Below are 25,082 nucleotides of genomic sequence, written 5' to 3'. Positions count from 1 at the left end.
GCCCGTTTGGTTTTGTATGCTTTTAACTGTATAAACATAGAATAGGCAACTTTAAAGTACGTCGTAGCTGCCTAATTTTCTTCACGTTGCTTTCTGCGGAGGTCAGAGGTTAGTATTTCTGAGAAATCCCGGTTTCACTTCTAGCGCGGATACGATGGTGTTAAAACCGCCCAATAGCCAAACCGACCACAACACTCGCTGCCCAATAAGAGCAGCGGTGATTATGACAAAGATTGGAGATGGGCAGGACTTAGGTAGATCAGGAAAGATTGAGAGTTTGGAAGAGAGGAGGGGGTGGAAACTAGTTTAGACACTCACATCCCTAAATTAGAGATGTGTATTCAATAACAGCTCCTCCTGCTCTCTCAGGTGGAATTCTGCGAAGACTTCAAAATAAAGAAGGTGCGAGAAGTGAAGTGGGTCAAAGAGTAGTTAAATTGTCCTGGACTGAATGAAAATGGAAGTTAGAGTCCTCCCTGCTGTGAATTGAGGTAAGTTATTGCACAAGCCTGTCTAAATCCGTGTTAATACAACGGTGGGGTGCGCGACTAGCGTTAAATACGTCAGCTAATTTGTTAAAACTGCTATGTGTGGAGTTTGGTTCTCAGATACTGAACAAAATAATATTTCCATTCGTGTGTATGCACTGATGTGAGCTAGAATGCACGTGCACATTTGTATTAATTATTTTGACCATGAGCCTATGGTGTAAATGCACTCCAAACCCTGACGATGCCTCACACTGGTTTGACGTTGTAAAACTAATAACTGTATAACCGTAAAATATTGGATGGATAATTTGTAACATATTGCTTTCTTTCCCAGTGGAACGTGTTATTGTTTTCAAGAACGCTATGGAGGACTTCAACATTTGTCAGTAAAGGAAAAAGAGATGCCTGGCCTTAAAATTGTGAAGTAAAATAAATGGATTATGGCTTCACCTGTTCTCCCAGCATGAAAACGGGACAAGAAGTTCACCATTTTCCACACTGGCCTACAAGTGACTTTGGACCCGAGGCTCTTCTGACCCGTTTTGGATTTAGTTTAAATTATCGATCAGAACCTAGATACCTAGATATACATTGCAGGTACAGTCCGTAAAAAATATCCTTCTAGCACCACTCAATACAACTAGAATATTTCTTGTTAAAATGAGTTAGCTATAAATCTGTATTTATTGTCTTCTGGCGGACCTGTCAGTACATTGAAGCAGGACAAGGGTCGAATAGAGGTTATATATTAAATAAACTGAAAAAAAAATGAAGGAAAAGTCCAAAAATGCTGCCCGGACAAGACGGGAAAAAGAAAACAGTGAATTCTACGAACTGGCAAAACTGTTGCCTCTGCCATCAGCCATCACATCCCAACTAGACAAAGCGTCTATAATAAGGCTCACAACCAGCTACTTAAAGATGAGAATCGTTTTTCCCGAAGGTAAGTTTACTAAAATCTGAGTATTTTGTGGAATTATGGAAACAAAAATACATATAGGAAGAATATAGTGTAAGGGCATGTGTCATGGAAATGGTCTGCCTTGATTTTAAATTAGCGGTAATTCTTTGTTTTTGAACTAGTAGTTGATTTTCTGTGTTAACACAAAGTTTAAAACACCAGAAAGAGTTTAATTTTATTGTTTTTTAAAATAAGCGTATCTGGTGAGGAGTATATCGGTTTCGTCCTGTTTAGCTGCATCATTGTATAATTCTAAACCGTCGAGGTTACGCGTTGAAATTTATCAAGACAGGCGCTCACTGCAAGTATGGCAGTATGTATAATAACAATATGTGTTTTAACGATTTTCAATTTCAGAGTTGATGCTGCGGTAGGCCATTGAAAACACATATAGGTACAACCGCGACCGAATCAGAAATCGGCTATTTGTAAATATGTTTACATTATCAGCTCTACTAAGAAAACAAAAAGCAGAGAGCATTTTAATGTTAATGGCTGGCTTCATTTAAATCAGTAGTGAGACTTATTTTATGGCATTGCTTTATGATGTTCTTTGCTGTCAAAATGAGCCTATCATTTGCAATGATGACTGTGATGCTCCTAAAAAGGTTTATTAGCAATCATTTGCCACCTCTTCCAGTCTCAATGGGCTACTTTTCTGCGTGGTTGCAAGTAGGTCTTGCCAATTATTGGTGCCTGTGTGGCTCGATGTTTGATCAGAAATAGCATATGGTGTTGCTTGTAGAGATATGAGTAATTTTGATGGAGAAGGAATGGCGGATCCAAGTCGCCAGTTACTAAAGTTAAAGGTCCGAATTCAGCGTTTGCATGTCAGACTGTAAAAGAATTGAATCCCCAAATCTTGAATAATTTATCGATTCGTATCGGAAATTGTAAATGCAAAGTGAAACTGGTATGTACTTGCATACAACATATGGATATTTTATCTTGTATATGCTTTTTAATCTGATTAGCTGTTTAGAATGTATTGAAATGCATTTATGTTGAAGACTTTTCATGGGTGAGTTCTCGCATGTTTGGCCTACAAAACGAAAATATTTGTGGAGCTAAATTTGGTTTAAGAATCTGTTAATTACATCTGCATATTGTATACACATATGTGTTCAATACCTTCGTTATATCTGTATCTGTACTTTATTATCTGTTACATATTCACGTATTAAGTGAACATTTAATTGTTTGAGAGTGTTAAATGGACATTAGTGTCAAGTTGCAAACACAAAATACATGAAAGCAAGAAATATAGCAACGTTATAACGTCGGGTTAACTGTTGTTTTTTTAAACAATCTTCCTGAGCGAGAATTCCACACTTCTCTTCCTTACATTGGTTGTAAACACTTCCCTTTTTCGTACATTGTAAACACTTGATCATCAACAATGATAGCAATGTTCAAAAGTACTGAACACGTTTACAGCATTTCAGATATTATAATGAAAAAAAAGATTGTTCTTGCATTATTTAGTTTTATAGTCTGGTCTAGAAATCGTTCCCACCCGAGCTCCTGATTTGATGTTTTCTCTGCTGTTTTTCTAAAGTGATTGAGTGTTAGGTTTCACTGTTTATTTTTCTTCCACAAGTTTTTCTCATTTCGCTTCTTTCACGCGTCACTTTCTTTTTTTAGAGTAATTTAGAAGAATTAGGTTTGAACTTAATCCCGGCAAACAGCTCTATCTTGCCGTATGTGCCCTAAAAAATGGAAGAACCGATAAAGTCAAAGATTTTAACAAGGGAGTGCAGATAGACTGCCGAAAAGGACAAAACGTTTTCTCACTAATACGTAATTCCTAAACACTATTATACAGTTTAACATCGTGTTTTAATGCGACTGATATGTACTTTTTATTTCACATTACATTTGGAATGTACAGTGGAATATAATTATAGAAGTAATTATAGATACAGAGTAAATATAATACAATTTTATTATGCCATGTTAATTTAGAAATAAATAGGTTTAAGTATAAAAACATGTCATTGTGCTGCGTATTTTAATGAGAATATTTTCATTTAACGGTTATGCACAGAAGTGATAAATACAAAACAGCAATAAAAATAATACAAGCAATAATTATAAAAACATCCCAACTAAGTTTGATAAAAAATAACTTTGGAGTTATTTGGAGAATTAGAAAACGCAGTAATTGGTTAGAAATAAATGTACACTTAAAACAGATTTCCAGGGATAAAGAGCTATATTGTGAGGTGCTACTGTATGTGGTTCGAGTAGTAGGCCCTTTAGAAGAGCTTCATAATTCCTGTTATGAAGAACCGTTTGTTTTACATTAATCCATTACCATCGTTTTCTTACTATAACTAATACTGCCAACATCGCTTTTATACAATAAAATGCAATGTCACGTTTGATGTACCAAGTATATTACTCATAGCTTTCTTCCTGCAGCGTAAAAGATACCATGTTTTATTGCTTTTTTTAACTCTGAGGAAGTTTAATTTAGTTCAACTCACTGGAAGACGGTGAAATCGGATAGTCAGAGAGCTATCCTTTGTCTGTGTAAGATTAGTTGCAAGAACTATAAATGCGTGTTTTCATGAGTAGGTTAGAGTATTTTTACAAAATCATACATCTCAAAGTGAGTGTTGCTTATGCCAGTGTTGATACACACGAAAAGATAATTATCATATCACCCATAATAATGAATTAGTTAATATTATTTATAATATTATGCTGTATATTTGAATATTCACCTTTATAAAATAGTTTCTTGAGGAGATCGTTATTTGCATTTTAAACGAGGACCTTGTTTTAATTTTTATTTACAGAAAGAACACTTTTTATAATATTTAGGAATATATTCTTACTTTTTCTTTTTATTTTATTAGATTTATTTTACTATAAATGTAAATGCTTAGTATTTCAATGCTCGTTAGTATTATATTAGCCATCTGTTTAAAGGCTAAGGTTTACGTGAACATGGTAGCGATTTCAGTTAATCGGTTGTAGCAATTTTAAAGTTGATTTTCCAAGTAACTGGGAACCTTTCCAAAAACAGTAATACGTTAACCAGAGAGATGTTTTCCCTAGTCCTGTAAGCAATTGAAAAAAATCCTTTTGAAAAAAGATTCAATTATTCTTCTTAGTTTCAACAGCTACTCTTTTCATTTGAAAGGCACTTTCCTGCGTTTAGACCTCTTCAAATTGCAAGAGTATCTTTAGATCTTATTTCTAATCTAATGCATTTCAAGGCAACGCGTATTTTGTCCTTATTTAAGCAGACTGATGTGAAGCATTCGTTTTCTCCCCGCGGTAGGTCAAGTGCAAAACCAAAGCTAAATCTTAGTACTCTTGCAGATTATCACACAGAACAGACGAGCCGACCTTTTGTGGCATGTAAGATAATGTTTACACCTAACGAACTATATTAATTAAACTTTTTGTGGACGAACATAGGTTGGGGAAAAAAACGTTTTCCTGAAGTAGAGCAGGGGGTTTGCAGCCGTAGCTCTTAATATATTATGGATGTCTTCTATTATTTAGGAAGAACTCGAATTCGGTGGTATGCAGTACTTCCTAACACTATAATATATTGGGGAGGAACAGTAATAGACGTAAAGAAGTTTGTGCAATCAAATATTGTCATCTCTTACATTTCACGGGTTACACATTACAGAACCTTCTCTTGTATTCATGGAAAGTCATTTTACTTTAAAATACTTTTTTCCCCCCAGTATAATTAACGAGACAGCGATGTTCAAAGTGAAAAGGACGATTGTTACTGTTAGGCTTTTATACTGAATAACTCTAAACGCCATGTTAGTTATCACATGCAGTACATGACGAATTGAAGCTGTGTTTTTCATCAATCGTCAATTGCTTTAGAAACTGGAATTGTCACCTTTATTGGAGTTTCCCGAGTCCCGTGTGTTCGATTAGCCGATAGGGGATGTTTTTGTTGTTTCTGTTATGTAAACGCGAAGTGCATATTTGGTTAATATCAAAATGGGAAACCATAGTTTGCTTTGATCTTCGTCCAGTGTATGTTTGTTTTTGTATGATTTGCATTTCAATCAGGATTTCAGTAAAGCAACTCTTATTTACTTTATCGAATTTCCTGGCTTTCTCCTGATTGTAAAATAGGGATATAGGCTAAAATCTCAATGAAATGATCTATGTGTTAAAGTTTTTAATTCTTTATATTGTAAACCTATCGACTTTTGCTCCTAAGCTTACAATATGTAGTATACTGCTCGTATAGCGCGTACAAACGCCCCAAATACGGACATTTAAATAAAATCTGTATTAAGTAATAAGACTGTCTGAAATTATAGCCGGAAGCCAATGGAAGGATCTCGTAACGAATAGTACTAAGTTTCAGGAATGTCTTTAATGTTACCTCAACAGGTGCTGTGCAATTAATAAGTATCCTTTGTAAAGATGCTGAGCTAAATGTTTACAGTCGAAGTAGTTTATTCTGTTTTTTCACAACTGCGTGATGAGTTTACTGATTAATTATTTCTAATTTTAGGACTAGGGGAAGCTTGGGGTCACCCAAGCCGTACAAGTTCTTTGGACAATGTGGGCCGGGAATTGGGATCACATCTCTTACAGGTAACTTAAAGTTTATACAATGGCTTAAAGTACTATAAAAATAATTTTTGACTGGTCACTGTATATCTAATTTCAGCATTCTATGGAGAGTTCTTACTTTCATAAAGTGAATGATGCTTGCTGTGATATGGTATTGGGATATTTCTATGTTTTAGGTCTTTATTCGGAATACCCCCCCTAAAGTTAATCTGTATTGAAAGTAAAAATTCACCGCCAATGAATTCTGGTTTTATTTGCGTTAATATGCGTTTGTAAACCACTCATTATTATTATTATTATTATTATTATTATTATTATTATTATTATTATTATTATTAATGTTGCTGTTGAGTGGTTTTCGGAGATTGTAGCCTTTTAAGAGTTATATTGGTGGTGGTGGAGGGGAGTCCCCATTACCTGTAAAAGGCTTTGAGTGGAGTGTCCAGAAAAGCGCTATATAAATTAAAACTATTATTATTATTTATTTTACATAACTAAGGTGCAAATTAGTTCCCAAAAATACGAGTGGTGTATTTGATATTATAATTACAATTACTTAATATATCATGGGAGTACAGCGAGTTGAACTATATAGCTTAACTTCGAACAGTATATATGTTTAGCCTTTTAATTGTTTTGGCATCAAACGATTATTAATTCAGATTCTGTTCATTCGTTATTATATAAAATGTATTTACTCTTTAGGTTTAAAACGTCGAACAAGGTTTAATTATTTAAAGTAGCTGGTTTACCTTGGCTTTTTAGAGCATAGTGTGTGTTTATACTGTTTAATATGTGAGAATACACTTTACTGTGATTACTTTAGCTTGTTCGCACTAGGCACCTCCTGTTTATAGTACATTATCGCATGTTAAGCATTTGAAATTCGAGGCCGATTGTGTCTTCCCGAATATATTTTGATTCTTCATGGATCACTGCAGCACAGCATGTTCAGGAGCTACAGAAGAAAGTTTGGAGACGGAACTTGTGCTCTAAGATTTTATGTCGAAGATACAAATAAAAGCTTTAATGCAGTACGTTAACACAATGCTTAACTAGAAGAAATCGTTTAACCTGATCTACAAAACACTGTACACCGCTGCTCCCAATCCAAAATGCTAGTAAAGTCTAATTGCAATGTGGCGATATTTTGCTTAATTTGCCATTTTAACCTAGTATTAATATTACGCATTAATTATTCGATTAAATAATGTGACCAAAACATGACCGTATCAAAATCTATTTTACAAGTGTTGTAATAATTACAAACGAATAAAAACGCAAATAAAAAGATGAAATAATAATGTTGGCCTAAAAGAAGCATTGTAGTAGCTAGGTAAAATATGTATATATTAATAATACCATGTAATAAAAATAACGTATGCGGAAAATATGCACGCAAAATGCCACTGTTCATTTCAGTAAAATATTGTTTTCTAGTATTCAAAATCGTCCACAGATCACACTTTTTTCAAGTAAAGAATTATACTGTTGAAAAAAAAGTGTTGCTTGTACGCCTTTTCCTTTATAATCATGATCAACAATAATAATACGACGGAAACACTTTTAAATATTGAAATAATGTAGGATTTTAATTTATGTATTTTCTTCTGTGTTAATTAGAGTTGTTGTTTTTTTTGTTTTTCGTAGACGTTAGATGGATTCATTTTTGTCGTGGCTCCGGATGGGAAGATAATGTACATTTCAGAAACTGCGTCAGTGCACTTGGGGTTGTCGCAGGTATGCGTGGACTCTTCTGTGATATTTATTTGTATGTTGTCATCCCTGAAATGTCTGCTTCTGCGGTGTCTCTTGCTATTGTTCCGCGCAACGTGCAGAGAAAATATTTCATTTTTTATAACCAGCCTTTATGTGGCTTGATTTATAATGATCGTGTATGGTAAGTCTATTATAAATGAATGACAAAAGTTAATTTTAACAGGTAGAGCTGACTGGAAATAGCATTTATGAATATATCCACCCCGCTGATCATGACGAAATGACGGCAGTGCTCACAGCCCACCAACCTTATCATTCACACTTTGTCCAAGGTATGCACCTAAAAATAAAAAGAAAGTTATTGATGCACATTTTCATCAAAAACAGTATATAACTTTACAATTACAATAACGGGGTTCTTTTTATATTTCAGAGTACGAAATAGAGCGCTCTTTTTTCTTAAGAATGAAATGCGTACTAGCGAAAAGAAATGCGGGACTGACGTGTGGTGGATACAAGGTTTGTAATAATCTTGACAGATCTGGAAATTCTCAGAATTCTTCTTTAGTTCATAAAAACGTTCTTTGTCATCATTGTTTTAATTTTATCGCAACAATCTTCAGTCTTCTTTTATTTTTATTGACCTATTTTGTACTTGGTTTTGTATTCTATTCTGTTTTAATGTTCTAATTTTAAACCAGATAAATTTTCAGAGACCAGTGTTTTAAAGAGAAACTTAGTATAAAAATAACAATGAATCATTGCCCTTAAAACGAATACTATAGTAAGTGTATAATGCTGCATGCAATGACAACAAAGCCTTGCACTTTTTTTAGATAAACCTACCCTAAACGTCTGGCTAACGTAAAATACAAATTGAAATATATACACATTCCCTAAAATAATTTTCATTGAAAAGAGTTATCCTACAACTAGAGTGGTAAACATTTCGGCACCCAGCAAATACACTGTGTGTGGTCTAATTAGAAGAGGCCTATATTTATTTCTAAACATTTTTTTCTGGAAATGTATTAAATTTAACTCATTATGGATACATTAGCATCAGACAGTCAATGATAAGGATAAAAAAACATAAACACAAATGCCAGCATCAGAACAAGTTAATATATTGATTTGCTATTGTGTCTTTCAGGTTATTCACTGCAGTGGGTATCTGAAGATCCGCCAGTACAGCCTGGACATGTCTCCGTTTGACGGGTGTTACCAGAATGTAGGACTGGTGGCTGTTGGCCACTCACTGCCCCCCAGTGCAGTCACGGAAATCAAACTGCACAGCAACATGTTCATGTTCCGAGCCAGCCTTGACATGAAACTGATATTTTTAGATTCCAGGTAGGCATTTTACCAGGTAACCGAGGAGAAATGGAACACAGAAACTGTCTACCTGTACGAAAGACTCCTACCACAATTAAAACTATCCCTTTTTCTTACCTTCCACAGAGTTGCTGATCTGACAGGTTACGAACCTCAAGATTTGATAGAAAAAACCCTCTACCACCATGTTCATAGCTGTGATACCTTTCACTTACGGTGTGCTCATCATCTGTGTGAGTAGGTCTATCTATTCTGGTTTTAAAATGTGCAGGTGTATAATCAGATTTTGGGTTGTTTACCTGAATGAAAGACACAAAAAACAAGTACAAATATTTTTTAATTTAACAATGCAATTAAGGTCAATATTGAAACTTAGAGAATGGTCTAACCCTTAGAAATTTGTAGTACAGGAAGTGGTATGTTTAATTAAATTAAATCTTTGAAGCCTTGGATATGTTTTGAAAAAAAAACAAGATTATTGCTAAAAAGAAATTCTTTGACAATTCCGTCTGTATTTTGGTACATTGTGTTGGTACTGTTTGTATTTTGGTACATTTTGTAAGGTAAAATTAACGTGTTCTTAATTATGCTAAAATTTACTGTGTTATTGTAATTTTATTTTGCATTCTGACTTTTTATGTTTGAAAACATTTTCTTTTTTTGCTGCAGTACTTGTAAAAGGACAAGTCACTACAAAATACTACAGATTTCTTGCCAAACATGGAGGATGGGTATGGATCCAGAGTTATGCTACAATCGTACACAACAGCAGGTCCTCCAGGCCGCACTGCATAGTCAGTGTTAACTATGTTCTGACGTAAGTAGTCATAATTTTATAACATCAGGAAGCTGTAAGCTTACAAGATATGATGGAAAAAAATGAAAATATTATTGTTTTCCTGGAATTTTAAACAAGGCTAAAATACTAGGAAAAAATATTACAAGACAGTCTTAACATTTTCTAATATTTCAATAGATCTAAGATTCCAGCTTCTCCAAGATGTTAATTCAATTAAAATTTCACATTGTTATGTCAATAAATGCTCCATATCAATATAGTGGACTATATTCCTTTTCTGGAAACAGATGTGCTTTATACTGTTTCTCCATTATGCAGAGAGGACAAAGGAAAGCTCTTCTTTCAGAAATTTTAAATTAAATTAAATTTTAAATTATATACATGATTAAGTTAATTATGGTTATGGAAGATGTATGCGACTGCGAAATTGTGAGAGGATGAGACAGCATTTTCTAAAACATTCTCTTAATGTTTACATGTAGAACATTCTGTTTATATTGCAGATTGGAGGAATATTGATCATAATAACATAAAAAAGTTGAACAGTTAAATTATGGTGTATCTGAGGAGTATCTATGATTGTGGAAAGTGTTTTTTTTTATTTAGAAATTAGATTTGTAGACGTTCCTGTTAAGGTTGGTGTATCTGAAAAATCAAGTCATGTATTATTTTGACAGTTAAGAAATCAGATTCTGCTCTCTAACAAGAAAGCTCTTCAATAAGTATTTACAGAGCATTAGAATTTTTATAACAAGCAAAATGGGGATTCATATATTATTATTTCTGTTACCATGAGCTCTATTACCATTCTTCGTAGAAAAACAAATTAATGTAAATTAGTGTCAAATTAATACCCCTTATGTTGATTTGTATTTGGGCCTTTTATTCTTCTGCATTATTGTTTGTGACATTCATTGGCAAAGTATTGTTCGTAATCCACAGAAAAGAGAAATCAAATTAACAGTCACTTTCAGGTGTGAACGTTGCATTAGATATGTAACAAAAAACAAGATAATGCAAAACAACATGGTTTATTTTCATACATTTGAGAATGAGGTGGTGACTGAATTTAACAGGATGTTCAGTTTCCTAGTATGTTTAGGATTGGGTAACTCTTGTAATGTATATCTTTGCTCTCTTAATCCCAAGGATTTGTGTAGAAAAGTCTCTTGCATTCTGTCAAAAAACAATATAATTCCACTGGGAAGAGATTGATGCCCGAAATTCCTTAAGCAGATTTTTTTTTCTTATATAAAACAAGTTTATTCAGAAGGTCTTCTGTTAGAAGATCTGAAACTGCATAATACTGTATATATGCTTGTAACGCATACTCCTTGATTACTTGATTTATCAGTTTTGGAAATACTGTCCAATTTTGATTCATCCTGATCATTCAGCACACCAGTGCATGTACTGTAAATGGTTACAAATTATCACCAGATAGAACAAACCTCTTATCTACTTGTTTTTTCTTTATGACTCCTGTGATTCATAATGCAGACAGTTTAGATGAAGTTCAAATGGCCGTGCGTGTGTGCTGAATTTATTTACTCCATATTGTTGCAAAAAAATAATTCAGTTAATACATATTATACCAAAAGCCATCAAAAGTTTTATGACCTGTAATTAACAGGTAATGAAAATAAAAAATGATCGGTTTATGGCTGCAAGTTTGTTTTAAGTGTATTAATCACTAAGGTTTCATAGATTGTTAAAATATTTTATTATCTGAAAAAACACACAGGCAGATTACCGGATATAATATAAGAACCTCTTCTCAGGATAAAATGAGATTAGTGGCAAATAAAGCACATTGAATTAATACATATCATGCCAAAAACCATCAAAAGGTTTATGTTCTGTAATTAACAGGTAATAAAAATAAAACAATTCCATGGCTGCCAGTTTATGGCTGCCAGTTTGTTTTAAGTGTATTAATCGCTAAGGTTTTATAGATTACTGAAATATTTTATTACCTTTACCTTATGTCAATCAGATGTTCCATCTCAAGTGAGAAGTGCAGACTGGTCTTCCTAGTATATGCTGTAAATGGAAAAAGCAGTTGCTTGGTTTACATGTGGGTTTTTCATTACTGAGGGATTTTATGTCTCGTGAAATCAGAGTGGACTTGGTACTATTTTGCATTTTTTTACAAGTAAAGTCTCTCTTCTCTACGGATTGCTCTTTTTTTTCTTTGAAATGCCTTTCAAATAACAAAACAGATAGAAGGTAATATTTCAGTTATCTACATCTACTGTATAGTCCGTTTGGCTCCAGGTGCAGTTTACCTGGAATATAGTGCTTCCCTGTTCACAGAACTGTCCCATTGATTCAGAGAGAGAATCCCCATTTTGTAATGCATTGCTGGAGTGTTCTGGTCCACACTTATTTAAACATAGGCATTCTAAACGGCCCAGTTTTAATACTCCAGATACTGAAAACCGTTTTTATGTGGTAAAAACTTCAAATAAATCTTATATGGTCCTATATTTAAAAAAATCAACGATTTATTTATAGCTTAATTACAGTATAAGGTTCCCTCACCCTCATCATTTAGGGTTATCCATATATTAAGAATTTCCTGAAATTTCCTTAAAACTGAAACTTCATACTTTTCATTTGATGTGCAATTCCATGAACAGTGTATTTAGTGATATACTAAGTTGCACATTTTGCTGAATCTGACCCGAAAAGACCAACGTCCTATACAAAACAGTAAGGCTGTTTCCAGCATGTTCAAAGGTTTTCCACCCACACGTGCACACCGCACCATGCTGATTCATGTGAAAAAGCACTTGTATAAACTGGCCCATTGTGAATTGTGAACGGAAGATCCCAAAGTATGAACATTTACAGGACTTCAGTGGAATGAACTCCAGGATTTAATAACATAAATTCTAAAATAAAGGAATGGTATTCTGTCATAAATCACTCAAACACAGTTAAGAGAGTTTTGCTAATACAAATGCAGCTGTTTGTGAATAGATTTGTCACAAATCTATTCACCTTTACTTAGATTAACATTAAAAACGAAAACAGCCTAAAAACAGAATGTTAACCTATATGAATTTCTTCAAAAATACATGCACAAGGAAAATTACTTCCAAACCTCAAACGAACAGAACAATCTGAAATGTTTAGTGAAGTTTGGGTTGTGTTTTATTGATGGCACCGATTTCAGTTTGTAATGCCAATCGATTTCCTGTTGATGAAACATGCGAAGCTTCATAAAACTCTGCTTGACTTCAAATCATAGTGATAGATTCTTGGATGTGTTGCTGTTATAACATTATAGGTCCACAAATTACACATTTTTATGTTTTACTCAGTATGAACTGAGCATAGACATGACTTTTAAAGCAGCAAAATGAAGAATGTGTAAAGGATTTTATTTCAGTTTCCACTGCCAACTAGTATAAATACTGAATTCCAGTTTGTTTTCTCTAGTCAGCTTTTTGTTGAGGGAAATCTATATGTAACTTCTTCTATTTTGTGCTTTTGTAATATTGAAAATCCTATTAAAAATGTAATTTCAGTGTTATTGTTTTTTCACAGTTTATTGTAGGATCATCATAATTGTTGCTCATTGAGAGCAAATCTTTTAAAATGCAGCAGGAGATAATGTCCGGATCCCTTCTTCATTATCAGATCACTTTAATTAGTTGGGAATGACTGGCATCTTGAAATTTTCAATTAACAGAGTCAGGTTTGTGTTTGTGTGGAAATTCACAGGATTTTTTAATAGTTACAAGAGAGGTTTATAAACCCCAACAAGAACCTCTGGACTTTTGAACAAAACTGTAACCATTTGGAAGATATTTATTTTTGGCAGTGTTGTAAAGGGTTCTATAGCACATAAAATGATTGATTGACTTGCCCACTCGGTGTTAATGTGTAATAATAAAGATTTCACCACATAGACTCTTGGGTTTCAGGTAGCCTACGTACACTTTGAATGTGTACTACAGATGTATATACATACATTGTGAGGGAGGTCTATACATAATATGTGCGTGAATATTGAATTGAATGTATTTTTGAGCTATATTAAGTATATTGTCCTTGTTCAGTTTTGTCAAATATAATTCATATCCAAAATTTAATTAATAAATGTATTCATTCATAAATATGTGGAGATTCCCTTCTGATTTTGTCTACTTGGTAAACATTCTGTGTTAAGTTTCAAGGATTGAACAGCTGCATTATACATTTGTGGCAGATTTTTACTAATGTCAGTAAATGGTCTTACTGTATCAACTGTAAATTATTTTTCCTAATTCAGGGACAGCATAAAAGCACTTTAAGATGCGTATAATCTTAAGAGACAGGTGTGTATCAAACATTACATGCCCATTATAAAAAGGTACAATATTTTAAAATATTAAGAAAGCATTTGTAATACTGTTCAACGTCTCAATTTGATGTTAAATAAGTCTGGGTCTGTAGTAAGACCACTAAATTCTTACTTTTGTGGAAATAATTTCCTCTCTTGGATTAATATTGCAAGCAAAATTTTATTCTGGTTTTGAAACAAGCAAGGAAAGGCTATTAATCTCTCTTTCTATTTGAACTAATTGATTCCTTCTGTTATGTATTTATAAAAGCTAGGTACATACTGAATGAACAACAAACACTTCTAAATGTTATGTAACCACAACTGAGTACTCAAATATGAGTTTTTTTAAAAGCATTTATTGACTTTTAATTACAACATTCAGATGTTTTTGACTCAACTGTTTTATTATTTTAAAAAAATATTTGTGTGCTCAGAAAGCGGGGTGCATAGTACACACCTTTATGTACTTTAATAAAAGATAACAATGGTTTCATGCATATAATCAGTGCAGTGCGTCCAATCTCAATATTATTTAAACTTATAAAAGCAGTTTAAACAGTGGTTTTTAATGCATATTTAGTTAAGCATTAATAGGTCAAGCAATAAGAGCTGGAACAGATAAGCTTTAAATTAATTCAAATAATGGGTCTGTCTTAGAAATGTAGGCTGTCAGAGCAATGCAATGTTTGTACAGTAACTAACAAAACTATAAATGATTAACTTTCTGTGAGTGATGATGTATTGCATTAGACAATACAAGGAGACATTCAGTACTAAGTGGCAAGGGCTGTGGAGTTCACTGGATCATAGACTGAAAAATATTAGTTTGGTTTTTGCTTTGGACAAAAATTAAAAGAAAAGATCTGAATATATGAGACAACTATTTACTTAAAATGTGTAGATCTGTGAGTAAAGAAAGTAGCCAGGCATGCTCTTTACTATTCTAAGCTAGTTCCTATTCTATCCAATCATAATTAGGTGGAAGTTTAGGTCTATATTTCATTCTTTAGAAGAGGGACAATATAAAATGTGAAATTAAGAAACCCTATAGAATTACTCTAATGGTAATGGGCCTCTGCTTTTCTTTTAGTTAGCAGGTATAACCGAAGTTAAAAAACAGTTTTATTTCAAATGTGAAAATATTTGGTGTAGTCCGAGAGCAACTGAGCCGATTGCTGAGACGTACAGTAAATGCAGCATTGTGGAGCAGTGGCTAGGGCTCTGGGCTTGTAACTAGAAGGCTGTGTGTTTGTGTTCTGGGTGAGATTCTGTTGTTGTAGCCTTGAGCAAGTTACTTTACCCTGCTTCCCCCAGTAAAATGCCCAGCTGTATAAATGTCAATATAAGTCGCATAGGATAAAAGCTTCCTGTGTAAAAAAAGAGGTCCATGTACATGGATCAATGTAAACAGTTTGTCTCTAAAATCTTGAACAATTTATCCTGTTGCCTGAGAATAGATTTTTTGCTGTTTACTGTTGTTGTTCAGATGACTACTTCATGTTTGTGCGTATCAACTGTAGATGAATGTTCATTGTGTACAGTACATTTTTGCTGTGACTGAAGTTTTACTCATCTGCACGGGCTTGTGGCTGGCACTGAAACACCGGTCTTAAAGCAGTACAGATTCCAAATTTAATTTGCTGTATTATGTTTCTGTTGGAATTCTAAATGCTAATGGTTATGAAGACAGCCTGTAGAAAATTAATTGTTCATGCTGTAGGCCTTTATTGAAATACGGCATTTGTCATTATTTTAAATTATAATAATTGTCAAGAAAACTTCGAATGTCCTGGAAAACTTTTCTAATAGCGCTCTTATTTATTCATCATTGTAAGCATACAGTTCTGCTAACAGAAACTGAGGATTGTTGTGACAGGGTTTATAGGCACATTTTACCACAAGTTTAATCCTTTGAACAGCCTACATAATGTTAATTTAGGGATTAATGAGCCAAACTGTATTCCATGATCTGTGGGAGCTATAAAACATTTTAAGTGGGGGGTATTTATCTAGTTGTCATACGGAAGCAATACTTTTTAAGAATAATTCATAGTTTATAAAAGCATCTTGGAAGAGAATTTTATTTTAATGTTTCTTTGCCAAGCTAAATCTCTGTGTGCACACACTTCTCTGATAGCTGTGTTTGCTTTACGAGAAAAGAATTCCAGTCTTAACAATAGGACAATACACATTCACAAAAGTACATTATTTAAGCCTTCAAGTACGTAAGCATGAGAATTGTTAGGCAGTACCATAGAAAATAAATGAAAATATTTTTGGCAAAACATCTGTTTCATTGTTTGAGCAAAGATATTATAGAGTTAATAATAATCATACATATTACCGGAAAGGCTTTAAATAGAGTATCATGTAACAGATATCCCATGCATAGGATTTTTAAATGGGTGCTTGTTCTTGGAAAATTTGTTTTTACAAAAAAAGTGATTATGCTGTTAATATTTCGGTATGTAAAAATAGATAAAATGAGATGTAATTCTACTAATATGTTTTCTTTAAATCTTGCTAAATGATTTCTTACTGGAAAAGCTGATGTGAATTGATCATGCTTTTATTGTAGTTCCAAAAACCCATCGCCCCCCCCCACCCACCCCCCAATTCATAATAGAAAATGCAGATTATACAATAAAAATGTAAGGTTCATTGGAAGGGCACCTGACATTGAGACTGCTTAGGTCTAGTTTCTAGTTTAACTAGTTTTAGTGATAATAGGGATAATAATAACTTCTCCAAGATTTAGTCAAATGTATGGTGGACTGATGTCGCAGAAACCTGCTGTATGTAGTCATGTATTTGGAATGCCATGGAAATAAACTGAATCCTCAATCTGACGGCCTTCATTAAATTCAGAAGACGCAGCCCATATCCAACAACTTCATTCATTAGGTGGGTGTACAAAGGGTCTTCTTTGACATGAGCCTCCTTGGGTGGGGGACAACAGCCTGGCCAGGAGGATGAGATAATAATAATAATAATAATAATAATAATAATAATAATAATAATAATTATTACTGTTACACCTCTACTCTTTTCGAGAAACACCCTGTGATTTTTAATGACCACAGAGAGTCAGGACCTCGGTTTTACGTCTTATCTGAAGGATGGCGCCTGTTTACAGTATAGTGTCCCTGTCACTATGCTTGGGCATTAGGACCCACATGGACCGCAGGGTGAGCACCCCCTGCTGGCCCCACTAACACCTCTTCCAGCAGCAACCTTAGTTTTTTCCAGGAGGTCTCCAATCCAGGTACTGACCAGGCTCACACCTGCTGAGGTTCAGTGTAAGTTGCAGGGTGATATGGCTGCTGTGTTGAAGAAGGAAGTTTTCTGAACCTTTCAAGTTCTTTATTCAGGGGGTCATTCTGGCTTCTTATGGTAATATGGCTGCTAAGTTCAAGGAGTTCAGGACCTCCTATCTTGATTCCAGGGGCTGCTGCAAGGGCTATGAAGTAGGGATACAAATCCGTGAATGCTGGGAAAGATCCATCCGTATTTATCCTGAGAACCAAATTACAACAGTGAGCCAGCGTAGGAACTGTCTTGACACCTGATCTTTTATTTCTAAACCCCTTGGAAACATTTGGCACCCAGACATGAATTTCTCATTACAAGTCTTGGTCTTAATCACAGGTTTGAACCATCAAAAACAAATTTATGAAGACATGTCAGTGTTTTGAGTGAATCTAAATATTGGCATATTTATTTTCTTTGTGAACTACATTGATGTTTCAAATTATATAACGCCTCAAATACCCTCCTTTGTTCACTATATCTAAAAACAAGTATTAATTTAGTCTAAGAGATATTAAGTATATAACAAGTGAGTGTTGAGACCAATAGCATAATGAATTTGTGATAAAGATATTTTAACCTGAAAGCACAATTGGAAGGAGCAGGGCCAAATCAATTTTGTATCCAATTTGTTGATTTGTAAAAGTTTAAATGTACTTGTCTTTTTGTTTATCACTATACAGGGAAACAGAATATAAGGGACTACAGCTATCATTAGACCAAGTGACATCAAACAAGCCATCATTTTCTTACGCAAACTCTACACCCACAATCACGGACAGCAGGAAACCAAGCAAATCCCGTGTGGCCCGAACTAAGTCAAAAGCCAGAGCTTCTCCATACCCACAGGTAAAACAACACTTCAAAAGGCACGACAGAGGTTCATTTGAATATAACAGAGAATATAGTTATTAAGTAAAGACCATTTTACTTGAACTGACGGCTTGTCTGGAGATCAAAGGAAACTAATTTGAAACGTTAAACTCTGATGTTGTTTTTCTATGATAAACCAGAAACTAGACGAACAAAGGTCATTTTAAAAAGCGGCTCCTTTTTTTTACAGTTAGAAAATCTGCTGCAATAAGTAGAGTGTCACAAAACAATAAGAGTGAATGAACGTTCTTATTTAATTTTGTGCAGTTAGCTCAGTAGATTAAGAAGAGTGCTTCTGTTTAAAATAACTTGTTGTCTTCTTTGGAATCCTGTAGTATTCTGGATTTCACACTGAAAGGTCAGAGTCTGACCATGAGAGCCAGTGGGGTGGGAGTCCGTTGACTGATTCTGCCTCCCCCCAACTGTTGGATCACGGAGAGGGACCACACTCCCAACACCCTGACGTCTCCTGTGCCTACAGACAGTATTCGGACCGCAGCTCTCTGTGTTACGGTTTTACCCTCGACCATGCTGCCAGACTGAGTGAAGAAAGGCACTCCCATTACCACAGCCAGGCCTGTGATGGGGGCAGGTGTGAGGCTGGCAGGTACTTTCTGGGCACTCCTCAGCCCGCCAGGGAGAGCTGGTGGAGTACCTCTCGTTCCCTGCTGACTGTCCCCAAATCCTCACCAGAAAACAGGGAAGGATTTGACAACTGCATGCCACACATTGCTTCAGTTCACAGTGTCCATGGTAAGCTATCAATGCTATTGTTTAATGCTCTTCTGTTTTTTTTGCTCACCTTGCTCAAAACAGGACAATTTGCTGCACCTGATGGCTATAATCAAATAGACCATCTTCTTTCATATCAACACTATTCAGATTATATGTGAGCCTACACATCTGTAAATTTCACCATCAGCAATTAACCAGATTACTTAAAATTGTGGAATGTTCTAGCTGTCAAAGAAACAAGATCACAAATCTCTGACAAGGTTAGTTACGTTCCCAGCAAGCTTTGAGAAGCTTCCCAAGGTTCCGAGCCGTGGATGAAACTTTAAGTAAATGAATCCATAATTCCAGATGCTTAATGATCATAATTGCATATGAACTTTAAAAAAAGAAATTGCAGCCATTTCTGTGTAAGAAGCAAACATAATATTTGAAAGCCTTAAAGATAAATCAGATACTCATTGCAGATAATTAATAATATAAATCACACAGAATGTTTATTTACCACTTGGAGATAAAATTAGTAAAAAAAAACAGTTTTAAAGGCAGAATATGTTAATTTTAGCTGGCTCTTTTCATTTGTAGAGAAAATAGGGATTCTGTATTCCATCTGGAGTAACACACAGTAAAAGAGACAATACATTCGCTTTTTTTACTCTATTCAATGTATCTTCTTAACTGTTTTTGCAAAAATGAGACGAACCTGAAATCACATGCAACTTTGATCCATGAAGTCTCGTTTAAAGAAAGTTTTAACGAAACTGAAATTCGGGAGGTATAACAACGACAAGTCAATCTCGCACAGCTGTACTAAATCACCATCAATACACAGAATTACAAAACTACAGTAGCTACATTTATAGAACTCAAACACCTCCCTTTTCATTCGTCTCAAGCATCCCTCCTCTGCCCCATCCACCTTGCGGCTACCCCTTTGGTCACTCAGTCTGACTGGGGTTCAAGCCTCTGTGTACTATTACCAGGAAGATACCCATTAACTTGACGGGTTAAGCCAAATGGTTCTCACCATCCGTAAAGCATCAATTCATGGATATTGTTGTCCCCAGTGTACTGTGTGTTTATTTTAGAAAAGAACCCTAGATTACTAGCATGATATTTACATACCATATTACCAGATCTGAGAATCACGTTTTCTATTAATAGTGTATTTAATAAAAGAGTAATAACGGATCCCAAATCTAATCAGGGGATCACTATGGGCTATTATAAAAATGCCTATTTGTAAACTAAAATAACAATGAAGTACTGTCACTGCTATGTTAAATACACATCAGCCAATGCTGCAGTTATTTGTAAAAATGCTTTGTTAATGCAATCAGTAATGCAGTAAGTGAACTTTATTTAAAAGCAATTCTTGAGTTACAAAAACTAAATATATAACTGTTTAATGTGTTTTTATTACAACATATTATTATAACATTTATGGTCTCTGCATTTGAAAATGTTTTGCTTGATTTAATGAGCTCTGGAATATCTAACATACAAGTAATGTTTATAATCAATATCATATACATTTTAACAAAATCACCCAAAGATAATTTGTTTGTAGACTTAATGCATTACCATAGGTGTCCGTGAAACATGTGAGATGAAGCTCCAGCAAACTGTATTTAAAGTTTTGCCGGAGCATTTGTTTTGTAAAACAAAATCAAATGAAACTTGAAATGGTGTTTAAAATATAGTTTTCAAGATAAATTTATGGGGAATACCTTGATGGACAAGGAGGATTTAGATTATTCCAGAAATTGTGATATATTTAGTTATTTAATGATTCATCTCATATCTGACAATTAAAAAATCTCAGTGGTGTTTAGGTGGAAGCTGCTTAGAAATAATCTGAACTAAAAGCAATGATTTTAAAAATAAAAGGCAATCGACACAATTGAAATACCCCCCCCCCCCTCCCCCAGCATATTCAATTTGTGATTTTTTAGTTCATGGTAAAAATAGGTCCAATAGGATCACCTCATCTCCGTTGGTAAAAATATTGCATAGAACAATATTTTTTAATTAGACTTTAACATGTTTTCCAAGTTTTTTAGTTACCTTAAAAATATTTAATGAGAAGAAGTGATGATTCGAGTATAACCAAGGGCAGAATATCAGCAAGACAATCCATATGCAGAAGGATAATTTGAATGTAAGATTTTCCTATCTTAAATTAAATCCACTCTCACTCCTAATCTCCTAGTTTAAGAAATAGCTTTGAGTCTGTCAGAAATTGCAAGAGACACAGTCTTTGTATAATCTTTAAAATTTTCACTTAAGAAAACTGTGTAGTTAAAGCTTTAAGAGCTGATATTTTTTGGTACATCCATATAGGTAAATAATTTGCACGCTTCTATGATTCAAAATTAGGCTTTTCAGCTTTGATGAAAATAAAACATGACAATTTGTCATTTAACATATTTCATGATGTTTGTTTATTGTATAATTTGCTACTAAGAATATTTACGTGAGTTCGATTTTCCTATCGTATATTTATTACAAAATAAATTGCATTTACGAAGGTGATTATGTAAAAAAGCTTGATTCTGAAACATTAATTCAGTTCATAGATAAAAATTCTTAGTTCCCTAGGAATAGCAACACCCAGGAATTAAGCATACTGAAAGGCTTATGGAGTGTTTTAGTCACAGTAAATGTGGCTCAACCTGCTTGTCTGAGGGCCAACCTCCTGGCCAAAGGTCAGGGAGGCTGGGACCCCAATGCAGACTGAGGAGTGACCAAGGGGCAGAAGGAAGGATGCAATAGACGTATGTAAAAGAGAGGAGAGGATAACATATGGTATTTATGTTTTAGGTGAGGAAATGACATCATGATTGATTACAAATTACCGACAGCTGAGACTGATTGAACTTGGCTGTCGTCATCTCTCCCGAACGTTCGTTATATATTTCATTTTTTCATTAGAGCTATCTTTGGAAAGGAAATCTTGACCTTCCTTCTCCTCATAAAAATCAATTATGATCTGTTTCTTCTGAGGTCACTACTGTTGGTTATTGTACACATATTTGCCTCTATATTACAATTTTTATTTGAAATTAGACAGACCTGGTAATGTTGTGACTTTTAAGCAGTATTTTAATATATTTTAATTTAAGTAGTAGCAAAGCAATTAACTACTCTAGCTACAGTATGTGAAACTAAAAAAGAAAATCATCCTCAAGACAACAATTATCTGTTAGGTAAATGAAAATGAGCTGCCTGTAATATAGTAAAAATGTAACAAGCAGAAACCTGTCTTTATGTCCACACTGTCACCACCATGTATATTAATATCAGAAATTCAGTATCTTTTAAATTCAACTGCATTACAGTAAAATTCTGAGTAAAATTAACTAATTTTCAAACTAAATGTACAGGATTTACTTTGTTATTTGGCAAATCTAAATGTGATCCTTTCGATGTGTTTCAATGTTTCTGCAGTGAGAGGCCACTGGGATGAAGACAGTGTTGTCAGCTCTCCAGACCCTGGATCAGCCAGTGACTCGGGAGATCGATACCGCAGTGACCACTTTCAGAGCAGCCCTCACGAGCCCAGCAAGATAGAAACACTCATCAGGGCCACACAGCAGATGATTAAGGAGGAAGAGAGCCGATTGCAGCTTAGGAAGGCCAATCAGGATCACCTGGCACCACTGAATGGCGTGGCAAAGACCCACTCATCGTGTTTCGGCACTGACTTCCCACAGACTCAGCCACAGGGGGTAGTGTGCCGAGGTCCTGCGGTCACCAGCTCTGCTCTGTGTGACCACCTTCAGCACAGGGACAGGAAGATGATAAGTCCCCATGACAATGAGCAGGACAACAGCCCCACGTCGCTGTCACGAATAAGTAGCCCAAGTTCGGACAGAATTTCCAAATCCGGTTTATCCTTAACCAAGGATTACTTGCAGTCAGACCTTTCTCCTCACCAAACTCACGGAAACCATTGCACGTCCTCCCCTTCCTATTATTCTTCCCACCACCGTCAGTACTTTGACAAGCATGCATACTCCCTGACTGGCTATGCACTGGAGCACCTTTACGATGCCGAAACCCTCCGAAACTATTCTTTGGGTTGCAATGGCTCCCACTATGACGTGACTTCGCATTTACGAATGCAGCAGGATCCAGCGCAGGGACACAAAGGGACATCTGTCATAATCACAAATGGAAGCTGACATTTGTAAAAGTTGTGGTGCTGAGAGCTGCCCAAATATTTAAAGCACTCATTTCACTAGAGTTAGTGTTTGGTCTGCCTGAGATGCACTAGAATTGTAAGGCTTAAAGGATTGCTATGTGATGATCTAAAGCAGAAACATTTAAATGAACTACAAGGCGTTACGAGTTTCTTTAGAAGGTCTTGTTATCCGTTAGTGAATTTTTAAGGAACAGCCAAGTTAATCATAAACTGGATTGTGACCTTATGCCTCCCTGCATTGGCACACACATTTTGACTACATTTGCATAGATTTTAAAGATCTGAAGGATGTATGGCAAACAGAGATATATATCTTTTACGATAAGGATGGAATGATTTTAGTTTGAAAACGTTTGATCAGTCAGACTAAATTAAAAAAAGGTATTACTATGTTATCTTAAGGCAAGGGAGTCGAATAATTCTACCATTTTCATTTGGGTTGAAGGTGGATTTTAACGTGGCACAGCTTTAAATTGCAGGAGTGAATTCAGCAGGACACCTAACATGAAAGATATTTTGTTTTTTCTTAACTAATTCCCATTAGTCAAAAATGATTTGATGCTCATAATGTGAACGTCGACACAGAGCCATAATTCCGTAGAAAAAATAATGGAACAAGAATTTTGTATTGTGTTGAGAAGGTGAGATGTTTCACATGGAGTGAAAAATAAATTAGAAATGAGTTTGAGAAGGCTGGTCTCAGCATACCTAAAAAAGTGATCTATTGCTCAAGTTTACGACCTCACTCAAGAAGTTCTTTTCTTAGTAGTTGGTTAATCCAGGAGATTTGGCAGTTTGCCTTGCCTTGTAAGGTCAGCAGTAGCCTTATAGTATATTAAAATGTAGATATAATTTGTACATTTTCTGATTTCTCCTAATGTATTTAAAAAGACTTTTTGGTTGGGCTACCTATGTTTCTTTGAACTTGTACAATGTTTCTTGACTAGATTTATTTATGATGTAAATATGCTCTCAAAATGACATTTGAGCTACAGGTGCATAAATGTATTTATTATGTGAATGAAAAAAATGTTTTCTTTTGGTTTTGAAATATAGTTGCAATCAAACAGATCACTGGCTGCATGTGTTTTTTGACAGTTCTTCCAAGAAATGGAATCCTGGGCTTTGTGCTGCCTTCTCCAGGTTTATCAAGAGCAAAGACAGAGGGCAAACAAGGTACCTAAAATACAACTGTGGTTAATTTTTCAAGAAGCTTTCTTTAAAGTCAGAATAAACATAAAATAGAACTGACGCCTTTTTAAAATAGATCTCCACAATTGGATTTTGTAAAAGAGAGACATAGAGCACCGCTGGCTAATCTGCTGGTTTTCATCTACACAAAACGTTTTGAAAATCAAGCCCTTTGTAACAGCTACAGTCTTTCACCAATTAATATCACATTTTACACAAGATATGTATAACATAAAAAATGTTTATAATTAGTGAAAATGTTATGTTTTTATATTTGCTTAAAAATTGAAACAGATAAAGGAAAGACTTATATTGTATACACACATAGAATGTTTATTTTCCTGTGACATTACTATATTTACAAAGTTAAAAGAAAACTAATTCAAAATTTATTTATTTTTTATTTACATTTCACCTGTGGTAATTAAATTCAAAAAGGTGCATTTTGAGCTTCACACTAAAATTGTTTTAAAAGGTTTCAATATGACTTTTTCATTTGTTTTTCAATTAGTAGATAGTAATATGGCAACAGCACCTATTAACTAATAAAAATATGTATA

The 25,082-nt window shown here is 34.6% G+C and overlaps 1 protein-coding gene across 2 annotated transcripts; it reads left to right on the top strand.

Annotated features, from left to right (window-relative positions):
* Positions 1–95: 95 nt before the first annotated feature.
* On the top strand, positions 96–24,605 carry sim1a (SIM bHLH transcription factor 1a). Of its 2 annotated transcripts, XM_015349586.2 has the most exons (12): positions 96–491; positions 826–1,434; positions 5,960–6,042; positions 7,672–7,761; positions 7,964–8,072; positions 8,174–8,259; positions 8,894–9,093; positions 9,202–9,308; positions 9,745–9,892; positions 18,203–18,368; positions 18,728–19,145; positions 22,575–24,605. In XM_015349586.2, the coding sequence occupies exons 2-12, from the start codon at positions 1,260–1,262 to the stop codon at positions 23,309–23,311; spliced, it is 2,319 nt and encodes a 772-aa protein (XP_015205072.1). In that variant the 5' UTR covers positions 96–491; positions 826–1,259; the 3' UTR covers positions 23,312–24,605. The 2 variants fall into 2 exon arrangements, with proteins under 2 accessions (XP_015205072.1, XP_069034740.1); XM_069178639.1 differs by lacking the exons at positions 96–491; positions 826–1,434; positions 5,960–6,042 and having other exon boundaries at positions 7,696–7,761; positions 7,968–8,072; positions 22,575–24,604.
* The last annotated feature ends 477 nt before the right edge of the window (positions 24,606–25,082 follow it).

This window comes from Lepisosteus oculatus, chromosome 2 (assembly GCF_040954835.1).
Source record: "Lepisosteus oculatus isolate fLepOcu1 chromosome 2, fLepOcu1.hap2, whole genome shotgun sequence".
Classification (NCBI taxonomy): domain Eukaryota; kingdom Metazoa; phylum Chordata; class Actinopteri; order Semionotiformes; family Lepisosteidae; genus Lepisosteus; species Lepisosteus oculatus.
This window is presented reverse-complemented; position numbering and strand designations above follow the sequence as displayed.